This window comes from Pongo abelii, chromosome 13 (assembly GCF_028885655.2).
Source record: "Pongo abelii isolate AG06213 chromosome 13, NHGRI_mPonAbe1-v2.0_pri, whole genome shotgun sequence".
Taxonomy (NCBI): Eukaryota; Metazoa; Chordata; class Mammalia; order Primates; family Hominidae; genus Pongo; species Pongo abelii.
Window position 1 is genome coordinate 114,290,329 of NC_071998.2, and position 18,706 is coordinate 114,309,034.

Here is an 18,706-nt window from a genome sequence, read left to right on the forward strand (position 1 = left end):
AGCCACCCATTCCTGGCTATTTCTATTCTCAAAGCAATGCTGTGAGGTAGTCCTTCCTGCAGTGTACCTTCCTGCCCTGCAAAGTGAAAATTATAATCTGTATAATTTTAAGTAGTTTTTTACCTTGTTAAGCAGCCTTTAAACTAAATATATTTTCTTTCTTATTTTTTGAGACAGAGCGTTGCTCTGTCACCAAGTCTGGAATGCAGTGGCACGATCACGGTTCACTGCAACCTCTGTCTCCCAGGTTCAAGCAATTCTCATGCCTCAGCCTCCTGAGTAGCTGGGATTACAGGCACCTGCCACCACACCCGGCTAATTTTTTCTGTTTTTTAGTAGAGACAGGGTTTCACCGTGTTGGCCAGGCTGGTCTCAAACTCCCGGCCTCAAGTGATCCATTTACCTTGGTCTCCCAGAGTGCTGGGATTATAGGCATGATTCACCGTGCCTGGCCTTTTTTTCTTTATTGAAAATATTTATGTAGCTTTGGTCTGTTAATTCTAATTATTAAATAGGAAAGATTAAGATCCCTCAGAAGTATCAGTATAAATTCCCTTCCTTCTGAAATCAGGCATATTCAAGGTAGAATGATCATAAACATCTCTGTTCTATTTGTTCATACTGACAAAGTGCTACTACAGAAAATCCCTGGATGGTCAGATTTGCTTTTCACGTTAGTTAGGACTTTGTTTTCCTTTTGCTACATGGCTTTACTGAATTTATGGTTTATAATAAATACTGTTGTGTTAACTTAAATATATTATTTAAGTATAATGATCAATATACCTAAATATATTAGGTTAATATATATTATTTAGGTATAATAATAATTATATATTATACCTATAAATTATTTATGTAATAGTTCTATAATTATACCTATTATTATGTAAAACCTATTAATTTTATACTTACTATTATACCGAAATATTTATTTTATCTAAATATTATACCTAAATAATTATTATACCGAAATAATTATTATACCTAAATATATTAGGTTAAGACAACAGTACTTTAGATGTGTGAAATCCTAGCAAAATATACCTTGGTTTGTCAGATTTAAACTTGTCAAATGCAGTTCCTCTTACCCAGTAATTCTGTAATATGTATGGAAATTTATCTGCAGAAATAATCATTGAGGTTTTCAAAGAATTATTAACATGAATGTTCTCCAACATACTGTGTATAGTATTAATAGCAAATTTTAAAAGTAGAAATTAAATGTTGAATAGAGTACTAAAACATGTTGGTTTATGGATATTATTTATCCCCTGTCCAACTCATATTTGTGTATAACACAACACAAGATTTACTATGGTTTTACTTTAACATAAATATAGACAAAGTATGATGAGAATAATTAATGCTCTTCTCATTTCTGAAAAAGTATAATTTTTAAATTATTATTATTATTATTATTTTGAGACGGAGTTTTGCTCTTGTCACTCAGGCTGGAGTGCAATGGCGCGATCTTGGCTCATTACAACCTCCTTCTCCCGGGTTCAAGTGATTCTCCTGCTTCAACCTCCCGAGTAGCTGGGATTATAGGTGCCCGCCGCCACACCTGGCTACTTTTTGTACTTTTAGTAGAGACGGGGTTTCACCATGTTGGCCAGGCTGGTCTCGAACTCCTGACCTCCGGTGGTCCACCCGCCTCAGCCTCCCAAATTGCTGGGATTACAGGCGTGAGCCACCCTGCCTGGCCAATTTTTAAATTATTATAATTAGAAACCTGCTTCTCCATTTTGCCCATGGGAAAACTGAGCATTTGTTTGTTTGTTGTTGAGACAGGGTCTCACACTTTTTTTTCTTTTTGAGACGGAGTCTCGCTCTGTCACCCACGCTGGAGTACAGTGGCGCAATCTCGGCTCACTGCAACCTCTGCTTCCCAGGTTCAAGTGATTCTCCTGCCTCAGCCTCCTAAGTAGCTGGGATTACAGACATGTGCTGCCACGCCTGGCTAATTTTTGTGTTTTCAATAGAGACAGCGTTTTACCATGTTGGCCAGGCTGATCTCAAACTCCTGACCTCAAATGATCCACCTGCCTCGGCCTCCCAAATTGCTGGGATTCCAAGCATGAGCCTCCATGCCTGACCTAAATTGAGCATTTTCATTCAAAGTACCATTCAAAACACTTCTTTTTTGTTTTACTTAATCCACTAACTGTCCTCATGAGATAAACTGGGTAGTTTATATTGTGCTTATTTATAGGTAAAGCCAGGGAAATTAAGCCTGTACTTCAGTTTCTTATTTTATACAATATAAATTAAATACTAAATTCCCTACTTGGATACATTCACATGAGGTAGTTATTAGACCAGAAATATAATCTAGGACCCTGACATTCAGTGAGGTGAACACCCACTGATTACACTCTCCATTCTGCTTCCTGTTACTGCAGCCCTGTAGATTCAGAACACCAGAGACAACTTTCTGTTGTTGTTGTTTTAAACTGCTGAACAATGGGATTATATTTACTTGAGCATCCAAAGAACATAGAGACCAGTGTATCTATTACAAGTTGAAAATTGAGACCCTTCCATTTCCTTATAGGTGAAAACTCTGTCACAAATATTTAACAGTTTGGTATGCAAAAATTTTCTTTGAACATTTTTGACATTTTTAGAGTTCTTTGCTAAGATTCTTTGATTTTCTAATGGAAGTATTAAAAAATGTTCTTGAATTAGTATAAATAGTAACAAAGTGCAGAAGGGCTTCAAATTAGTATTTCTTTAGGGCTACCTTTAAGTTTGAGTAGGTGTTCAGAGCTTTCATCTAGCCATTTACAGTAGCTACTAATGGTTCTATTGCTATTATCTTAAAGTTGTACAGAAATAAGATACAATTTAGATTTTTTGCATATTGGCTGATGGCCACAGACTGATGTTTACCTTTGAGAACAATGAGCTGGAGAAAGTGGTGTGTGGGAGAATAGGGGATTATTTTGTTAAACTGTCATTTTAAGAACTTTGCTGTGGCTCACATCTGTAATCCCAGCACTTGGGGAGGCTGAGCCCATGAGTTCGAGACCAGCCTGGGCAACATAGCAAGATCCGTCTCTACAAAAAATTTAAAAAATTAGCCAGGCATGGTGGCATGTACCTGTAATCCTAGGTATCCTGGAGGTTGAGGCAGGAAGATAGCTTGAGCCCAGGAGTTTGAGGCTGTAGTGAACTATGAGATTGTGCCACTGTACTGCAGCCTGGGCGACAGATCAAGATCCTGTCTCAAAAAAAGAAAAATAATATTTTTACCTTTTTAATTAAGCTGATGTTTATTAACCTTATCACGAGTTAGTATTTTATAATTATTACATTGGTTTATAATAAAGTTAACAGTGCTTAAGGGAAGTGTTGGGCAACACCTTATTGGCCATATCTTCCTCATTTCTGTTACTTTTTAAAGATACCTTGCTTTGAAACTCAAAAGATCTATGATTAAGTATCTTTTTCTTCATTATATATTTAAGCAAAGAAGGTGATAATAATCTATCTGTAAATCCCAGTGATAAATATAAAGGAAAGAATACTTACTTTTTTGAGTTCTGTATGTCAGATGCCATGAAACATGCTTTACAGCAACAAAAGAGAAAATTAAGGTTATGTTTTGGGGGGCATAGGAGTGATTTTTCTAGCTTTATAAATGCTTTAATGGTTTACCTGCAAATATCAATTTTTTTTTTTTTTTTTTTTTTTTTTTGAGGTATAGTCTCACTGTGTCACCCATGCTGAAGTGTAGTGGCGCAATCTTGGCTCAGTGCAACCTCTGCCTCCCTGGTTCAAGCGATTCTCCTGCCTCAGCCGCCCAAATAGCTGGGACTGTAGGCATGTGCCATCACACCCAGCTAATTTTTGTATTTTTAATAGAGATGGGGTTTCACCATGTTGCTCAGGCTGGTCTCGAACTCCTGACCTCAAGTGATCCACTCACCTCAGTCTCCCAAAGTTCTGGGATTACAGATGTAAGCCATAGTACCTAGACTCAAATGATGTTTTCACATCAAGAGGCATACAATGATTTTTTTCTTTTTTGTTATTATTTGCAAACCAGGCACAGAAAAGAATCAGAGATTTGAGGTCTTTGTTTAAAAAAATGGTTCTAGTATATGACAAGAAAATGCTTTGCAAAATTAATGAAACATGTTGGTCTACAGTGCAGTTCCCAAAGATAAGGACAGACAATGCTTTAAACTACGCCAAGGAATTGATAAGAAGATTGTCATCTATGTGCAGCAAACAACTAATAAAGAACTTGCCATTGAAAGGTAAGAGTTTTTAGTAAGTTTAGCTTAAATATAAATTTTGGCTTTTATCAATCTAATGGCATAGTTTTACACTGTATTAAAAAATGTATTTCCAAAGTATTTTGTTCCCTAGGAAATTATTTTGTTTACTGAAGTCAGTGCTTCATTACTTTGAAATAGCTACTATAAATAATCAGCTAATATGCTCTCTTCAACTATGTGGTAATAAAAGGCAAACAGAATTAGCTGATCTTGAAGCAAGGATTATTATTTTAGCAACACAAATTTATTGATAATTCTAATGTGTTCTCTTTTCTATCAGCAAGAATTTGTTTTTAAAGTGGCCTAATTTAAATGTTCTTTTGTGTTATCTCTTTTCTTAAATTTATGTCAGTTCTTTTTTTGTAGGTGTTTTGGTCTTCTCCTTAGTCCAGGAAAAGATGTACGAAATAGTGACATGCACTTATTAGATTTGGTAAGAATTTATTTTTATTAGAAAGTTACATACTATTTCCTCAGTAAAGGTTGTTTCACTTTTTCTCATCTGAATCTAGTGTTAAAACAAGTTTAAGAAGGTGATCTTGTAAGCTATAAAAACAATATGCAAAGATAAGATAATTTCCTTTTTCCTGACTAGCTATTTACAAGTCTGACTTTGGATGAGCCTTGGTCTGTTAACTGTGTGGTGGTGATAAAATTCTTGTTTAAGTATTTGAGTACAGTTGATGTGATAATCAAAAGAGAAAATTTATTAAAGAATTATTTATAGACTGTCATGTATCTTACCAATAGTAGGAGTTATTAGTATTATTCCCATTATCTGAAAATCTTTATTTTCAAAACTAAAAATTATATGATGATAATTCACGTGAAAGAAGAATTCAACATTGGATTTAGGTTGTGGATTTTCTTAATGTGTATACAATTTGATATTCATAAGCATTTACATATAACTTCAGGACAGTTGCATAAATAATTGGCACATTTTTTACCATAAATGTAATCATTCACATATACTTATCCTCTTCCATATTCTTATATTTTTGCAGCTTCTGGTTTTTAAAGGCAGCAAGATGGGGATTAACTGTTGTTCACTCACTGTGGCATTCGGGTTTATTTTTACTCTTTTTTTCTAGGAATCTATGGGCAAAAGTTCAGATGGAAAGTCGTATGTTATTACAGGGAGCTGGAATCCAAAATCCCCACATTTTCAAGTTGTAAATGAAGAAACTCCTAAAGGTGATACAGATTGTTGACATCATGAACAGAAATTTTAGTCTCAAGAAGAGACGCAAAACTAAGGACCCCTTCTTTGACCAATATCTAGTGTTTACCTAATTCTGATGAAACCAAAGAATTTGAATAGTTCTTCAGTTTATTATTAAATTTGACCTACAAGCAAAGGATCACTTTTTCCCACTTTTCCATCCTTTTTTTCATTTTTTCCTTCCCCTCTTTCTTTTCTTTCTTTCTATTTATATGCTTATTTACTTACAGACTTATAAGTTTTATTTTTGTACAGAGGTAATCCATGCACATAAATGGTTAAAAATTTCAAAGGATTTATAGGCAAAAGTGAGTCTACCACAGTCCCCAGAGCTCCGTCCCAAAGGAATCACTGTTAGCAGTTTCTTGTGTAGCTCTTCAAATACTCTATGCATAAAGTATCTGGAAGATATTTCATACGCTTTTTGAATGGCGTTTAATAGCTGCGTATTATCCCATTCTGAAAATATAATTTGCTTAATAAATGCTTCTTATTGAGCATTTTCCCCCCTTCAGTTTTTTGTTATTAATAGCACTATAGATAAATAGTTAAAGGATATAAACAGACCATTCAAATACCATTGTTAACCAAATTTAAAAATTGAGAAGTTTCAGTGTTGATGAGGGTGACATAAAGAAGTCATATGCCACTTGTGCAGAACAATCTGACTGTACAGTGGTGTTTTTTGTTTTTATTTTTTATTTTTTATTTATTTATTTTTGAGACAGAGTCTCACTCTGTCACCCAGGCTGGAATACAGTGGCGCAATCTTGGCTCACTGCAGCCTCCACCTCCCGGGTTTAAGTGATTCTCCTACCTCAGCCTCCCAAGTATCTGGGACTACAGGCATGCGCCAACATACCTGGCTAATTTTTGTATTTTTAGTAGAGACAAGGTTTCACCATGTTGGCCAGGCTGGTCTCATGGGCTCAAGTTATCTGCCTGCCTTGGTCTCCCGATGACAGTACAGTTTTAAAAGCTTTACAGTATATACTACTGTCAGTTACTTTAAATTAATTCTCAATATGGAATTTGTTTTTGAAACCAGTTGTCTAATTATTTTACGTGTTTAATTGATGGTTCAGTTAAGGTATTTTGAAAGTTTATAATAAAAGTAATAGTTTCTATGGAATCTTATGAGCAAATATATTTGTGTTTCTGATTTACCTCTTCAGCGTCTCTCTTTCTCTGTTTAGATAAAGTCCTGTTTATGACCACAGCTGTAGATTTGGTAATAACAGAAGTACAGGAGCCTGTTCGATTTCTCCTGGAGACAAAAGTCCGCGTTTGCTCACCTAATGAAAGATTATTCTGGCCCTTCAGCAAACGTAGTACTACTGAAAATTTCTTTTTGAAACTAAAACAGGTACTGTATTTTTCTATTAATATAGAAGGGGGAATAAGAAAGGCGAAATCACGTGTGAGGCTGATTTCTAAGCCCTCAGATCTTTAAACAGTCATGTGTATTTTAAATATATTAAGAGGAAAAATTATATTTTTCATATTTACCCACCTGCTTATCATTTTCACTGCTCTTCGTTTCTTCCGAAAGATCCACATTTCCATTTGGTCTCATTTACTTTCAACCCGAAGAACAGCATTTCTTTTAGTGTAGATCTGTTAAAGGTGTATTCTCTTAAACTTCTCTAGATGAAAATGTCTGTTTTTGGCTTTCATCCCAGTAGGATATTTTCACTGGATAGGATTCTGGTTGACTTTTTTTTTTCTTTAAAGATGTCATTCCTGTTCTTCTGGCTTTCATTTTTATTGTTGTTGTTGTTTGTTTGTTTGTTTGTTTTTGAGACGAAGTCTCGCTCTGTCACCACCCAGGCTGGAGTCCAGTGGCGCAATCTTGGCTCACTGCAACCTCCGCCTCCCGGGTTCAAGTGATTTTCCTGCCTCAGCCTCCCGAATAGCTGGGACTACAGGTGTGTGCCAGCGTGCCCGGCTAATTTTTTTTTTTGTATTTTTAGTAGAGACAGGGTTTCACCATGTTGGCCAGGCTGGTCTTGAACTCCTCACCTCAGGTGATCCGCCCGCCTCAGCCTTCCAAAGTCCTGGGATTACAGACATGAGCCACCTTGCCCAGTCAGCCCTTCCATTGTTTTTGATGAGAAGTCAGCATTCATTTATGTTATTGTTCCTCTAGGTATAATGTGTCATTTTCTTCTTGCTGCTTTTAAGATTATTTATCTTTGGTTTTCAGATGTTTAACTGTGACATGATTAGGTACGGTTTTCTTTCGGTTTATCCTGCTTGGGATTTGTTGGGGTTCTTGCATTTTTACATTTATGCTTTTATTTTTAATTAAAAAAATTTTTTTTTTTTAAACCAGATTTGGGGAGAATCTGGCCCATTATTTCTTAAACTTTTTTTTCCTCCCCATCTCTCTTCTCTTTGATTCTGGGATTGTAATTATGTGTATTTTAGAGCTTTTGATACCTGTGAGGCTCTATTTTTTCCCAGTCTTTTTACTATTTTCTTCAGATGGGATACTTTCCATTAATATGTCTTTAAGTTCACTGATTTTTATCAACTTCTAATCTGTTAGAGTCATTCAATGAATTTTAAAAACATTTTCTGTATTTTTTGTTTTTAAAATGTCTTTGTGGGTTTTTTTAATCTCTGTTTTCTCTTGATTTCCTATTTGTTCTTTTACATTGAGCGGGTTTTCTTTTAAATCCTTAAGCATAATTACAGTACAGCCACTTTAGAATTTTGCCTGCTAATTTTCATGTATAATGATGCACATTTTTGTTTCTTTGTAATTTTGGATTACAAGTTAAACATCTTAAGTGATACATTGTAGAGACTGTATTCTGTTACTTTCTTCTGAAGAGTCTTTTTTTTTTTCTTAAATCAGGCAGTTAACTTGATCAAAGTTAAACTTCATACTCTGTCTTTTCTGTGGGTGGGTAGCAGCTAAAATCTCTGTTCCAATCTTTTACTCTTTTTTGGCCCCCAGTTGTTCTACCACCTACTGCTTCCATTTTTACTTTCCTTTGTAGCAAAACTCCTTGGAAGATATCAAGGTCACCACTGATATAAATTGCTAATCTGAGTCCTCATCTTGACCTGTCTGTAGCATTTGCTATAGATGATTACTTTCTTTTCCTTAAAGCTCCTCTTTCTCTTAGTTCTCAGCACATCTCAAACTTAGCATGTCCAAAAAGGTTTATTATCTCATCTCCATCTAATCACTTCTCACCAGCTAGAGTACAGTAATCCTCATCTGAGTCATCATTTATAGCAATAGCCTTTTTTTTTTCTTTTTTAAAATATAGATGGGGGATTTGCCATGTTGCCCAGGCTGGTCTTGACCTCCTGGGCTCAAGAAGTCTGTCTACCTCAGCCTCCCAAAGTGCTGGGATTATAAGGCATGAGCCACCACACCTGGCCTAGCAGTAGCCTCTTTACCCATCATACTGTTTCTGTCTTTGTCCCCTCTTGATTTCTTTTCATCATAATAGTAGCCTAAGGTCAGATCTTATCACTTTTCTGCGTAAAACCCTCCAGCCTTGTTTTACTCAATAAAAGCCAAAGTTTTACTCAGTAAAAGCCAAAGTTCTGGGATTACGGGCTTGAGCCACCGTGCCTGACCTTATTTTTTATTTAGTAGAGACGGGGTTTCACTATGTTGGCCAGGCTGGTCTCGAACTCCTGACCTCGTGATCCACCTGCCTCGGCTTCCCAAAGTGCTGGGATTACAGGTGGGAGCCACCACGTCTGGCCCTATTTTTTATTTTTTTAACCAGACTTTTACATACTGATAATGCCATGTAACATACTTTTATATTGTTTATTATCTATTTTGTATATTAGAGTCCTCTACTAAGGAGAGATTCTTAATCTGTCTTATTCGCTGACTTATCCCAAGTACCTGGAACGTAGTAGTTCTCAATAAATATATGTTGAATTGATTTTATTTACATGCAACTTCTGTTTTCTATTATATAAAATGAAAGTGTTGTATGTGGGGCTTACTTGAATATACTTTTCTATATTACATTTTTTTATTTCGATAGCAAGAATTTTGATTCTAGTGTACCCAAGTTAGCCCTATTGGGTATATTTAGAAAAAGGAAATAAGCAGAGCAGGCATGGACACTTCTTTTCAGTGTTGTCCTAAGAGACAGAAAGTAAACCTGAGTCCCAGCACTATTCTCCCAGCTCTTCACTGTAGCAGGAGCAGAGGATTAGCACGGGGTCATCATCTAGAACTTGAATTTGGAGTCAGAGCACATGGATTTTACCGCTAGCTTGTTAACTTTGAGCAAGTTCCCCCAACTCTCTGAGTCTCAGTTTACTAAATTGTAAATTGGCAGCATAATAGAATCTTCCTTATAGTGCTATTGTGGCATTAAATTAAAAACTATACAACATGCTTAGAATAGTTCCCAGTACATAGTAAGTTCTCCCTACATATTTGCTGTTATTATTGAGAAGGATTATACAACCTCTGTGGGACACCAAATTAATAAAAAAGCACTAAGTCATGAAATCAGAACAGCATTGATTATTTAGATGGAGGGTGAGCCCCGGGAGAAGAATGCATCAGAAATTAAACCAGTTTACAAACATCACTTTGAAAGTTTAGAGATTAAGAGAGAATGATCTTTAAATGTTTCTAGATGGTCTGTAATCCCAGCCTTTGGGAGGCCGAGGCGGGCGGATCACCTGAGGTTGGGAGTTTGAGACCAGCCTGACCAACATGGAGAAACCCCGTCTTTACTAAAAATACAAAATTAGCCAGGAGTGGTGGCGCACGCCTGTAATCCCAGCTACTTGGGAGGCTGAGACAGGAGAATTGCTTGAACCCAGGAGGTGGAGGTTGCATTGAGCTAAGATCACGCCATCGCACTCCAGCCTAGGCAACAAGAGCAAAACTCTGTCAAAAAAAAAAAAAAAGTTTCTAGATGGTAAATAGAAATTAGTTGTATATATATTTTTATTTTATATATATATATATTTACTTACTGGCCTGAGAATAGTTGTATAATAATTTTTAGTAAAAGTTGTATGTAAAAATATTTCTGTTTAATTAGCGTTCTAATAACCCTTTAATCTCATTTTAGTGAACATAAATAAGATTCCCCTGATCTTGCATTTCCTTTTGACATCTAATGTTATACAACCTTGGATTCAAAGATTGCATGGGTTTACAAGGTTTTGTGGTTGAGTATAGAAGAATATATCTTTCTATGGAAACAAATTTATTTAATTTTATTTTTAAAAATTTATTTTTTATTTTTAGCAACCATAATCAGAGCTGCATGTTAATTCAATGTAAAACTTTTAAAATATTCTCATACAGTATGTTATTCAAATAATAACATAACTTCTATTAATAACTTAATTTTTTTTTAGTTAGGCTAAAAAATGACTTGACAGGGTAAACTAGCCAAAAACATACCTGAGATGCAGCCTAAGAGACTGCTGTGGACTCTTTGTTAAGGCTACAAACTAAACTTAAGCCGAGTTTTCACTATTTTCTTTGCAAAAAGCAGAAGTGTGTATGTGGAAGCTCGGGGGACAGCAGGAAATTCCTGATGATAATCTTATTTTTCTCCTTATTTGGATAAGTCTTTGTGTTTGTGTGGGGATTTAGGGGGAGTGCTAGGGAGTGGGAAAGGAGAGGTAGAATGGGAAGAATTTGAACAACTTTTCGCTGTCTTAAAGCATTTAGAACACTGTTAATCTCACCCCTTGTAACTTAATAAACTAAATTTATTCCCTCTTTTACATTCATGGCATTAAAAAGTAATTGAGGTTCAACTGTGACCATCATTGTCTTGGCTACTTCACTTTTTAAAATCTTATGTAGTTTTCACAGTGATTCAATGAGGATAAATAGTATTTTCACTTTATAGATGAGGAAACTGAGATCCAAAGATATTTAGCAGTAGATTTTATGGGATGTTATATGAACAAAACATATAGCTAAGCCTTTTAAAAGTCTCAGCCAGGACACTCTCCAGAGAAACATGCTACTTTTGTCTTTTCATCTATAAGAGTATTTTTAGGATTTACTGAAATTAAGCATAATTTAAAATTTTAACCATTTTCAGTTCTCCTTAGACTGCAAAGGAAACAATGCTACAAAGCAAATTTAAGAATATACAACATACTGCATTTCTGTTTTTTGCTGCCAGTATAGGAAAATAATATGTAAATGCTTTTTAAGATGTGTTTAAAAATTGATTCTTTTTCCTTTCACTAAAATTATCTGGTGACTCAGCAATTCCTTTTATCCTGGAAGCCTTCCCATCTGTGAGACTGTTATATTAAGATAGCATCATAGTAGAGAAGAAACTAAAAATTAGTAGGGACAGGAGGATTGCTTTCTTGGACTTAAATTTTCTTATGCTACTTACTGAAAGAGCAAGAAAATGATCTAACGAATAGATTTTCCAATAGTGACATAAGGCGAACAAAAGACCAATTAAACATTCTTATAACTATAGAATAATGTAATTTTTATTGCCAATTAAACTATAGGGGTCTTAAAATCTTTCATAAAATTACCGTTTTATAAATGAAGAAGCTGATATCTGAAAGACTAAGTGGTATGGCCAAGGTTGTACAGATAATTAGTATAACTATAACTGGATACGCGGGCCTCTTATTTTAATTTGCTGAGAGTGTATGTGTGTGGCATACACATTCCTCTCAAGATAAAAATATCCAAATGCTTTCCACTCCACTGCTGAATTGAGAGGTGTGTGATATTAGGTTGTTCCAGTATTTCTGATGGGAAGTATGATCACTTAATTAAGGTGGTGACCACTGGATCTCTCCTTTGTAAAATAGGGTTTTTCTTGACACTTAGCAAGTAATCTTTGGGGGTGACACTTTGGCAACTTCCAAATATCCTGTCTCTCAACAACGTATTTTTTGTTTTTTTTTTCCTTCACTCTGTCGCCCAGCCTGGAGTGCAGTATTAAAAGCACGGCTCGCTGTAGCCTTGACCTCCTGGGCTCAAGTGATCCTCCTGCATCAGCCTCCCAAGTAGCTGGGATCAAGGTGCACTACTATGGCTGGCTAATTTTTTAATTTTTTGGAGAGACGGAGTTTCACCATGTTGCCCAAGCTGGTCTCAAACTGGAGTTCAAATGATACTCCCACCTCAGCCTCCCAAAGTGCTGAGATTATAGGCATGAGCCACTATGCCCAGCCAATAACTAATTAACTAATATTTTTAGTATCTGTTGGTGATACTTACCTGATTCAGTTGAGTTCATTCACATATTTTCATTAATAATTTGACATTACAGTATTTTCTTTTAAAAATATTTATATGCATATATTTTATTTACAGTAACAGTAAATAATTTATTTGCCTTATCTTCATCAAAATCTAAAAAAGTCAGCCAGGCACGGTGGCTCATGCTTGTAATCCCAGCACTTTGGGAGGCCGAGGCAGATGGATCACCTGAGGTCAGGAGTTCAAGACCAGCCTGACCAACATGGCGAAACCCCGTCTCTATTAAAAATACAAAATTAGCTGGGTGTGGTGGTGCACATCTGTAATCCCAGCTACTCGGGAGGCTGAGGCAGGAGAATCACTTGAACCTGGGAGGTAGAAGTTGCAGTGAGCCGAGATTGCACCATGGCACTCCAGCCTGGGCAACAAGAGTGAAACTCCATCTCAAAAAAAAAAAAAAACAAACTAAAAAAGTCTTGCAGTTAATAATAGAATTATTGAGTGAAATTTAAGATTCTATGGAACTTCTTTTTGTCCTTTGAATATGTTTCAGTAAGATTATAAAATGGTTGCTGTTTAAAAATCACTGGGAATAATTTTTTATTGTGGTTCTGTTACCATTGGACATATAATTAGGTTCATTTGTTTCCATTTATTTTAGCTTAGGGACTTGGGATTTTTTTTTTCCTTTTTATTTTTTTGAATATATAAAATACTTATAAATGTCATAATTATGTAGAAATGTATACTCAGAAGTCTGCTTCCATTTGTATCTCCTTACCTCCATACCCATAGATAACAATTATTATTGGTTTATGGTTTATTATCCCGATTTCATTTTTGTGAAGATAAAATTCTATATATTTTTAACTTCCTTCTGAAATAAAAATTAGCATACTCCATATGTCTTATCCTTTACATTGCTTTTTAAACTTAATATATCCTGGGGATCATTCCACATCAGTACATAGAGATTTCCTCATTTCCGTTTTAATGGCTATTTAGTACTCTCCTATTTGGATGAACTATGGGTTTTTCAACCAGTCCGCTATTGATGGACACTTGGACTGGTTTCCAGTCATTTGCTGTTCCAAATAATGTTGCAATGTGGAATCTTATGTATGTGTTATTTGATTTTATGAAAGTGCATCTTAGAATACACTCCTATTAGTATAATCACTGACACATAAGGTGAATGTATATATGCTATTGTTATATTTGCCAAATTCCCTTCTGTAGAAGGTGTAACCATGGACAGGGTATGAGAATACCTGTTTCTCTGCAGGGTTGTCGAGTGTGTTGTCAGACTTAAGGATCTGTGAGGCAGTGGTGTCTAAGAGTAGTTTTAGTTTATCCTCTGCCTTTTTAATGTATAAGGGTGACTTTTCTGTGAATTTTCTATTCATATCTTTTGCTCATTTTTCTCTTTGACTTTGATCTTTTTCGTCTTTATTTTCAGAACCTCTTTGTATATTCAAGAGATTAACCCTTTGAGATATGATAGTCCTCCCAGTTTGTCACTTATCTTTTAGCTTACATCATGGTGATTCTTTTTGGGTTTGTCATGCAGTTTCTTCTTATGTACTTGAATATATCAGTATTTTCTTTTAAACCTTTCTGGATTTGGGATCATAGTTAGAAAGGCTTTCCTAACTCCCAAGTTACAAAAAGAATACACTCTTCTGTTACTCTCCTGTTACTTACATGGTTTCATTTTACTCTTTTAGATTTCTGATTCATTAGTATTTTATTCCGATGTACTCTGGTATATAGCATAAAGTGTGGATTTGATTTAATCTTTTTCCAAATGGCTATTCTCTTTTCCCAACACCATTCATTAAAAACTATTAACTTTTCTACCCAGTGATTTGAAATGCTATACTTATCATATATGAAATTTCCATGTGTGTTTGAACCTCTTTCTGGTATTTATATTCTGTTCCACTGGTCTTGCATTAGAATCACATGGTTGTAATTATGTAGACTTTATTTTTATTTATTTATTTACTTATTTTGAGATGGGGTCTCACTCTGTCAACCCAGGCTGGAGTGCAATGGTGTGATCTCGGCTCACTGCACCCTCCACCTCCCTGGTTCAAGCAATTCTCCCACCTCAGCCTCCCGAGTAGCTGGGATTACAGGGGCGCACCACCACGCCTAGCTAATTTTTTGCATTTTTAATAGAGACGAGGTTTTACCCTGTTGGTTAGGGTAATCTCAAACTCCTGACCTCAGGTGATCCACCCGCCTCAGCCTCCTAAAGTACTGGGATTACAGGCCTGAGCCACTGCACCTGACAATGTGTAGACTTTATAATATGTTTTTATATCTGGTAGGTCTACCTTCCCTCCTCAAATACTCTTTTTTGTGGGTTTTCCTGGATTTTCTTACTTGTTTATTTTTCATATAAACTTTATGTTCAACTTGTGTAGCTCTGGAAAAAAAAAAAGACTGGTGTTTTTCATTTGTTTTTGGGTTTTTTATTTTTATTTTTTTTAGACAGAGTCTCGCTATGGAATGCAGTGGCACGATCCTGGCTCACTGCAACCTCCGCCTCCCAGGTTCAAGCGATTCTCCTGCCTCAGCCTCCAGAGTAGCTGGGATTACAGGCATGTGCTGCCAGGCCCAGCTCATTTTTTGTATTTTTAGTACGGATGGGCTTTCACCATGTTGGCCAGGCTAGTCTTGAACTCCTGGCCTCAAGTAATCCACTTGCCTAGGCCTCCCAAAGTGCTGGGATTATAGGCGTGAGCTACTGAGCCTGGCTTTTTTTTTTTTTTCCCTAAGACAGAGTCTTGCTCTATTACATAGGCTGGAGTACACTGGAACGATCTCAGCTCACTGCAGCCTCTGCCTCCCAGGCCCAGTGATCCTCCTGTCTCAGCCTCCTGAGTATCTGGGACCACAGGTGCGCACCACCACACCTGGCTAAGTTTTTTTTTTTTTTTTTTTTTTTTTTTTTTAAGAAAGAGATGAGCTTTTGCCTTTGTTGCCCAGGCTGATCTTAAACACCTGGGCCCAGGTGATCTGCCCACCTCGGTCTCCCAAAATGCACAACCTCCCAAAGTATTGGGATTACAGGCATGAGCCATCACGCCTGGCCACTGCTGATGTTTTTATTGGGGAAAATTGACATCTTTATGATGTTGAGTCATCTTATCCAGGAACATGGGATGTCTTTCCATTTATTCAAGTCTACCCTCTTTTGTCTCATCTGAGTGCTTTTAATTATTTTATATGTTTATAACATATATATTTCATAAATATAAGATATCTAATTTAAAAACCTGTTTAAATTTTATATATAATTTAAAACCTATGTTTAAATTTTATATATAATTTAAAATTTACATTTAAATTATATGTATAATTTAATATATAAAAGTTTTGTATTTAACATATATAATTCAAAAAGCTTTTTACTATAGAAAATTCAAACATATGCAGAAATTGTAAAATAATATAATGAATCCCCATGTACTGTTATCCAGCTTCAACAATTAACATTTTTCATAGTTAGAGTCCTTGACTTACAAGTTTGGTCCGGTAATTGACTGTATTTATCTGACTTCAAAAGGCAGCATGTCCTTTGGTCATTATGACATACAGAAGAGTTTCTAAGTGGACCACGTTGGTTTGTTTATTTTTAAGATAAAGAGCTGTTGCTGGCCAGGCACGGTGGCTCATGTCTGTAATCCCAACACTTTGGGAGGCCGAGGCGGGTAAATCGTGAGACCAGCCTGGCCAATATGGTGAAACCCTGTCTCTACTAAAAATGCAAAAAATTAGCTGGGCATAGTGGCAGGCTCCTGTAATCCCAGCTATTCGGGAGGCTGAGACAGGAGAATCACTTGAACCCAGGAAGCGGAGGTTGCAGTGAGCCGAGATCACGCCGCTGCACTCCAGCCCTGGCGACAGAGGGAGACTCCATTGCAAAAAAAAAAAGAGCTATTGCTGATCTTTGAACTGTTTAGGATACCAATTGTCTGATGTTTCAAAGAGCAATTTATAACAAAACAAAAATTTTAAATTCTCTTTCTTATTAAAGTATAATTTTCAAGAGTTAAAAATCATAATTATCAATTTAGAATGAACATGTATCAAATATTCTAATTCAGTGTATTAATTAATGAGAGAACCAGAAAGGTAGCAAAATTCTGAGTACTTGAGGAACTTGGATTTACATGGTCCTTCCTTTCAAAAAAAAAGAATGTTACAATAAGATTACTAGGTCAGAAATAAAACTGGTTAATATCCTATAGGTAACTTTTGGGTTATATTTTCTCTTGGACAGAAATCATTTGCATATCTCCCGGACACAAATCTATAGGTTAACATGTAACTTCAGAGTCTGAGTCCTTAATTAATAGTAAGTAGCTAAGTCAAAATGGCATATTCATCTAGAAAATTAAGTAATCCTTGGGTGGACATGTTAAACCAAGTTGACAGACTACAGCCTGTAGGTCAAACCTGGCCTGTCACTTGTTTTTGTAAATAAAGTTCTATTGGAACACAGCCAGACTCACTCATTTATTGTGTGGCTGCTTTTGCACTATAACAGCAGAGTTGTGTAGTTGCAATAGAGACAACTGGCCCATATAGCCTAAAATGTTTACTATTTGGCCCTTTACAGAAAAGTTTACTGACTTCTGTATTAAACAGTGCTTCAAGATGATATTGAAAGAGCATGTTGCCACTATCTTGGCCTTACTTCCATGATAGGGTTAATTTTTTTTAAGAACCCAAATGAACATTGCAGTGATAAAAATCTGCTCTGGCTGATATTTCTATAGCTCATGAACATCTTATTCCCCCATCTCCCTTTCTGTGTTTTTACTTTGGTATGTGTGTATATATATATTTTTGTATAGCCACCTTTCTAGTTTTCTCTGTACCTTTTCCTATAGCTCTCTCTTTTTATTCTTCCTTATATTTCATGCTACCTTCCTTATATGGGAGGAAGAATGTTAGTATACTGACTTACATGTAATATGGAATGTTAATGTACTTAAAAAATGTATTGTAGTGTAAAGTTTTATATTCCTGGTTTAAATTTTTAATTTAGGTCAGTTTAAATTATATGTTTGCCTCAAAATCAAACCAAAATACAATCAATTGGAGTAATCAACATTTTTGTGGTTACTGTTGGTGTGTTCTCTGCCATTCACCTCCCCCTGACCCCACCCCAACTCCAAGTTGTAGCTTTCAGTTGAAGAAAAAGTTCTCTACACTGTTTTAAGCAAAAGGAGTGGGGATAAAACACTGGAACATTAGAAGTAAGATAATTTTCTTAGTCTTAAAGTTTATGTTTTAGAGTAATTTAAAACACTTTTTCTGTGTAGTTTTTATATAGGAAACCTTGAAGGATGCCTTAACTAATTTGGGAGATTCAGAACTGTTAGCTCTTTAGTTGACACTGGCTAAACATTGGTAGTTGGATACTTGACAATATGGTTTGAAGACAAACCAATATGGTTTGAAGACAAACCAATATGGTTTGAAGACAAACCAATATGGTTTGAAGCAGAACTAGAGTACTGCTCAGTAAATGCCCAATTTTCCTAAGAATTTTAAGATCTAAATATATGCTTTTCTGTTTTAAAAAGTTACTTCTAATGTAGATACTAAAAAAAATCATTTATTTTCACATCCTGTATGAAATCAGAAGTGATTGCAGTGAGCTGAGATCACTGCAATTAAAAACATTAAAAATACTGCAATTAATTAAAAACAAAGAATTTTACTACTTAATAAATAATATTTTTTCATCTTCAAGATAAAGCAAAAGGAGAGAAAGAATAATACTGACACTTTATATGAAGTTGTATGCTTGGAAAGTGAATCAGAAAGAGAGAGGAGGAAAACTACAGCCAGTCCTTCAGTTCGCCTGCCACAGTCTGGATCGCAGAGTTCAGTGATACCTTCTCCTCCAGAAGATGATGAAGAGGAAGGTAAACTGTAGGGATAGCTTAATTTATTTTTGGGGGT

At 35.7% G+C, this 18,706-nt stretch overlaps 1 protein-coding gene across 10 annotated transcripts in view; it reads left to right on the forward strand.

Annotated features, from left to right (window-relative positions):
- RABGAP1 (RAB GTPase activating protein 1) overlaps window positions 1-18,706 on the forward strand; it is a 172,951-nt gene that overhangs the window by 60,678 nt on the left and 93,567 nt on the right. For 9 of the 10 annotated variants that reach the window (XM_054519399.2, XM_054519400.2, XM_024251732.3 and 6 more), the window contains 5 exon segments: window positions 4,158-4,268; window positions 4,656-4,722; window positions 5,384-5,486; window positions 6,711-6,880; window positions 18,495-18,669. In XM_054519399.2, the coding sequence (XP_054375374.1) occupies window positions 4,158-4,268; window positions 4,656-4,722; window positions 5,384-5,486; window positions 6,711-6,880; window positions 18,495-18,669 (626 nt within the window). 10 annotated transcript variants of the gene reach the window in all.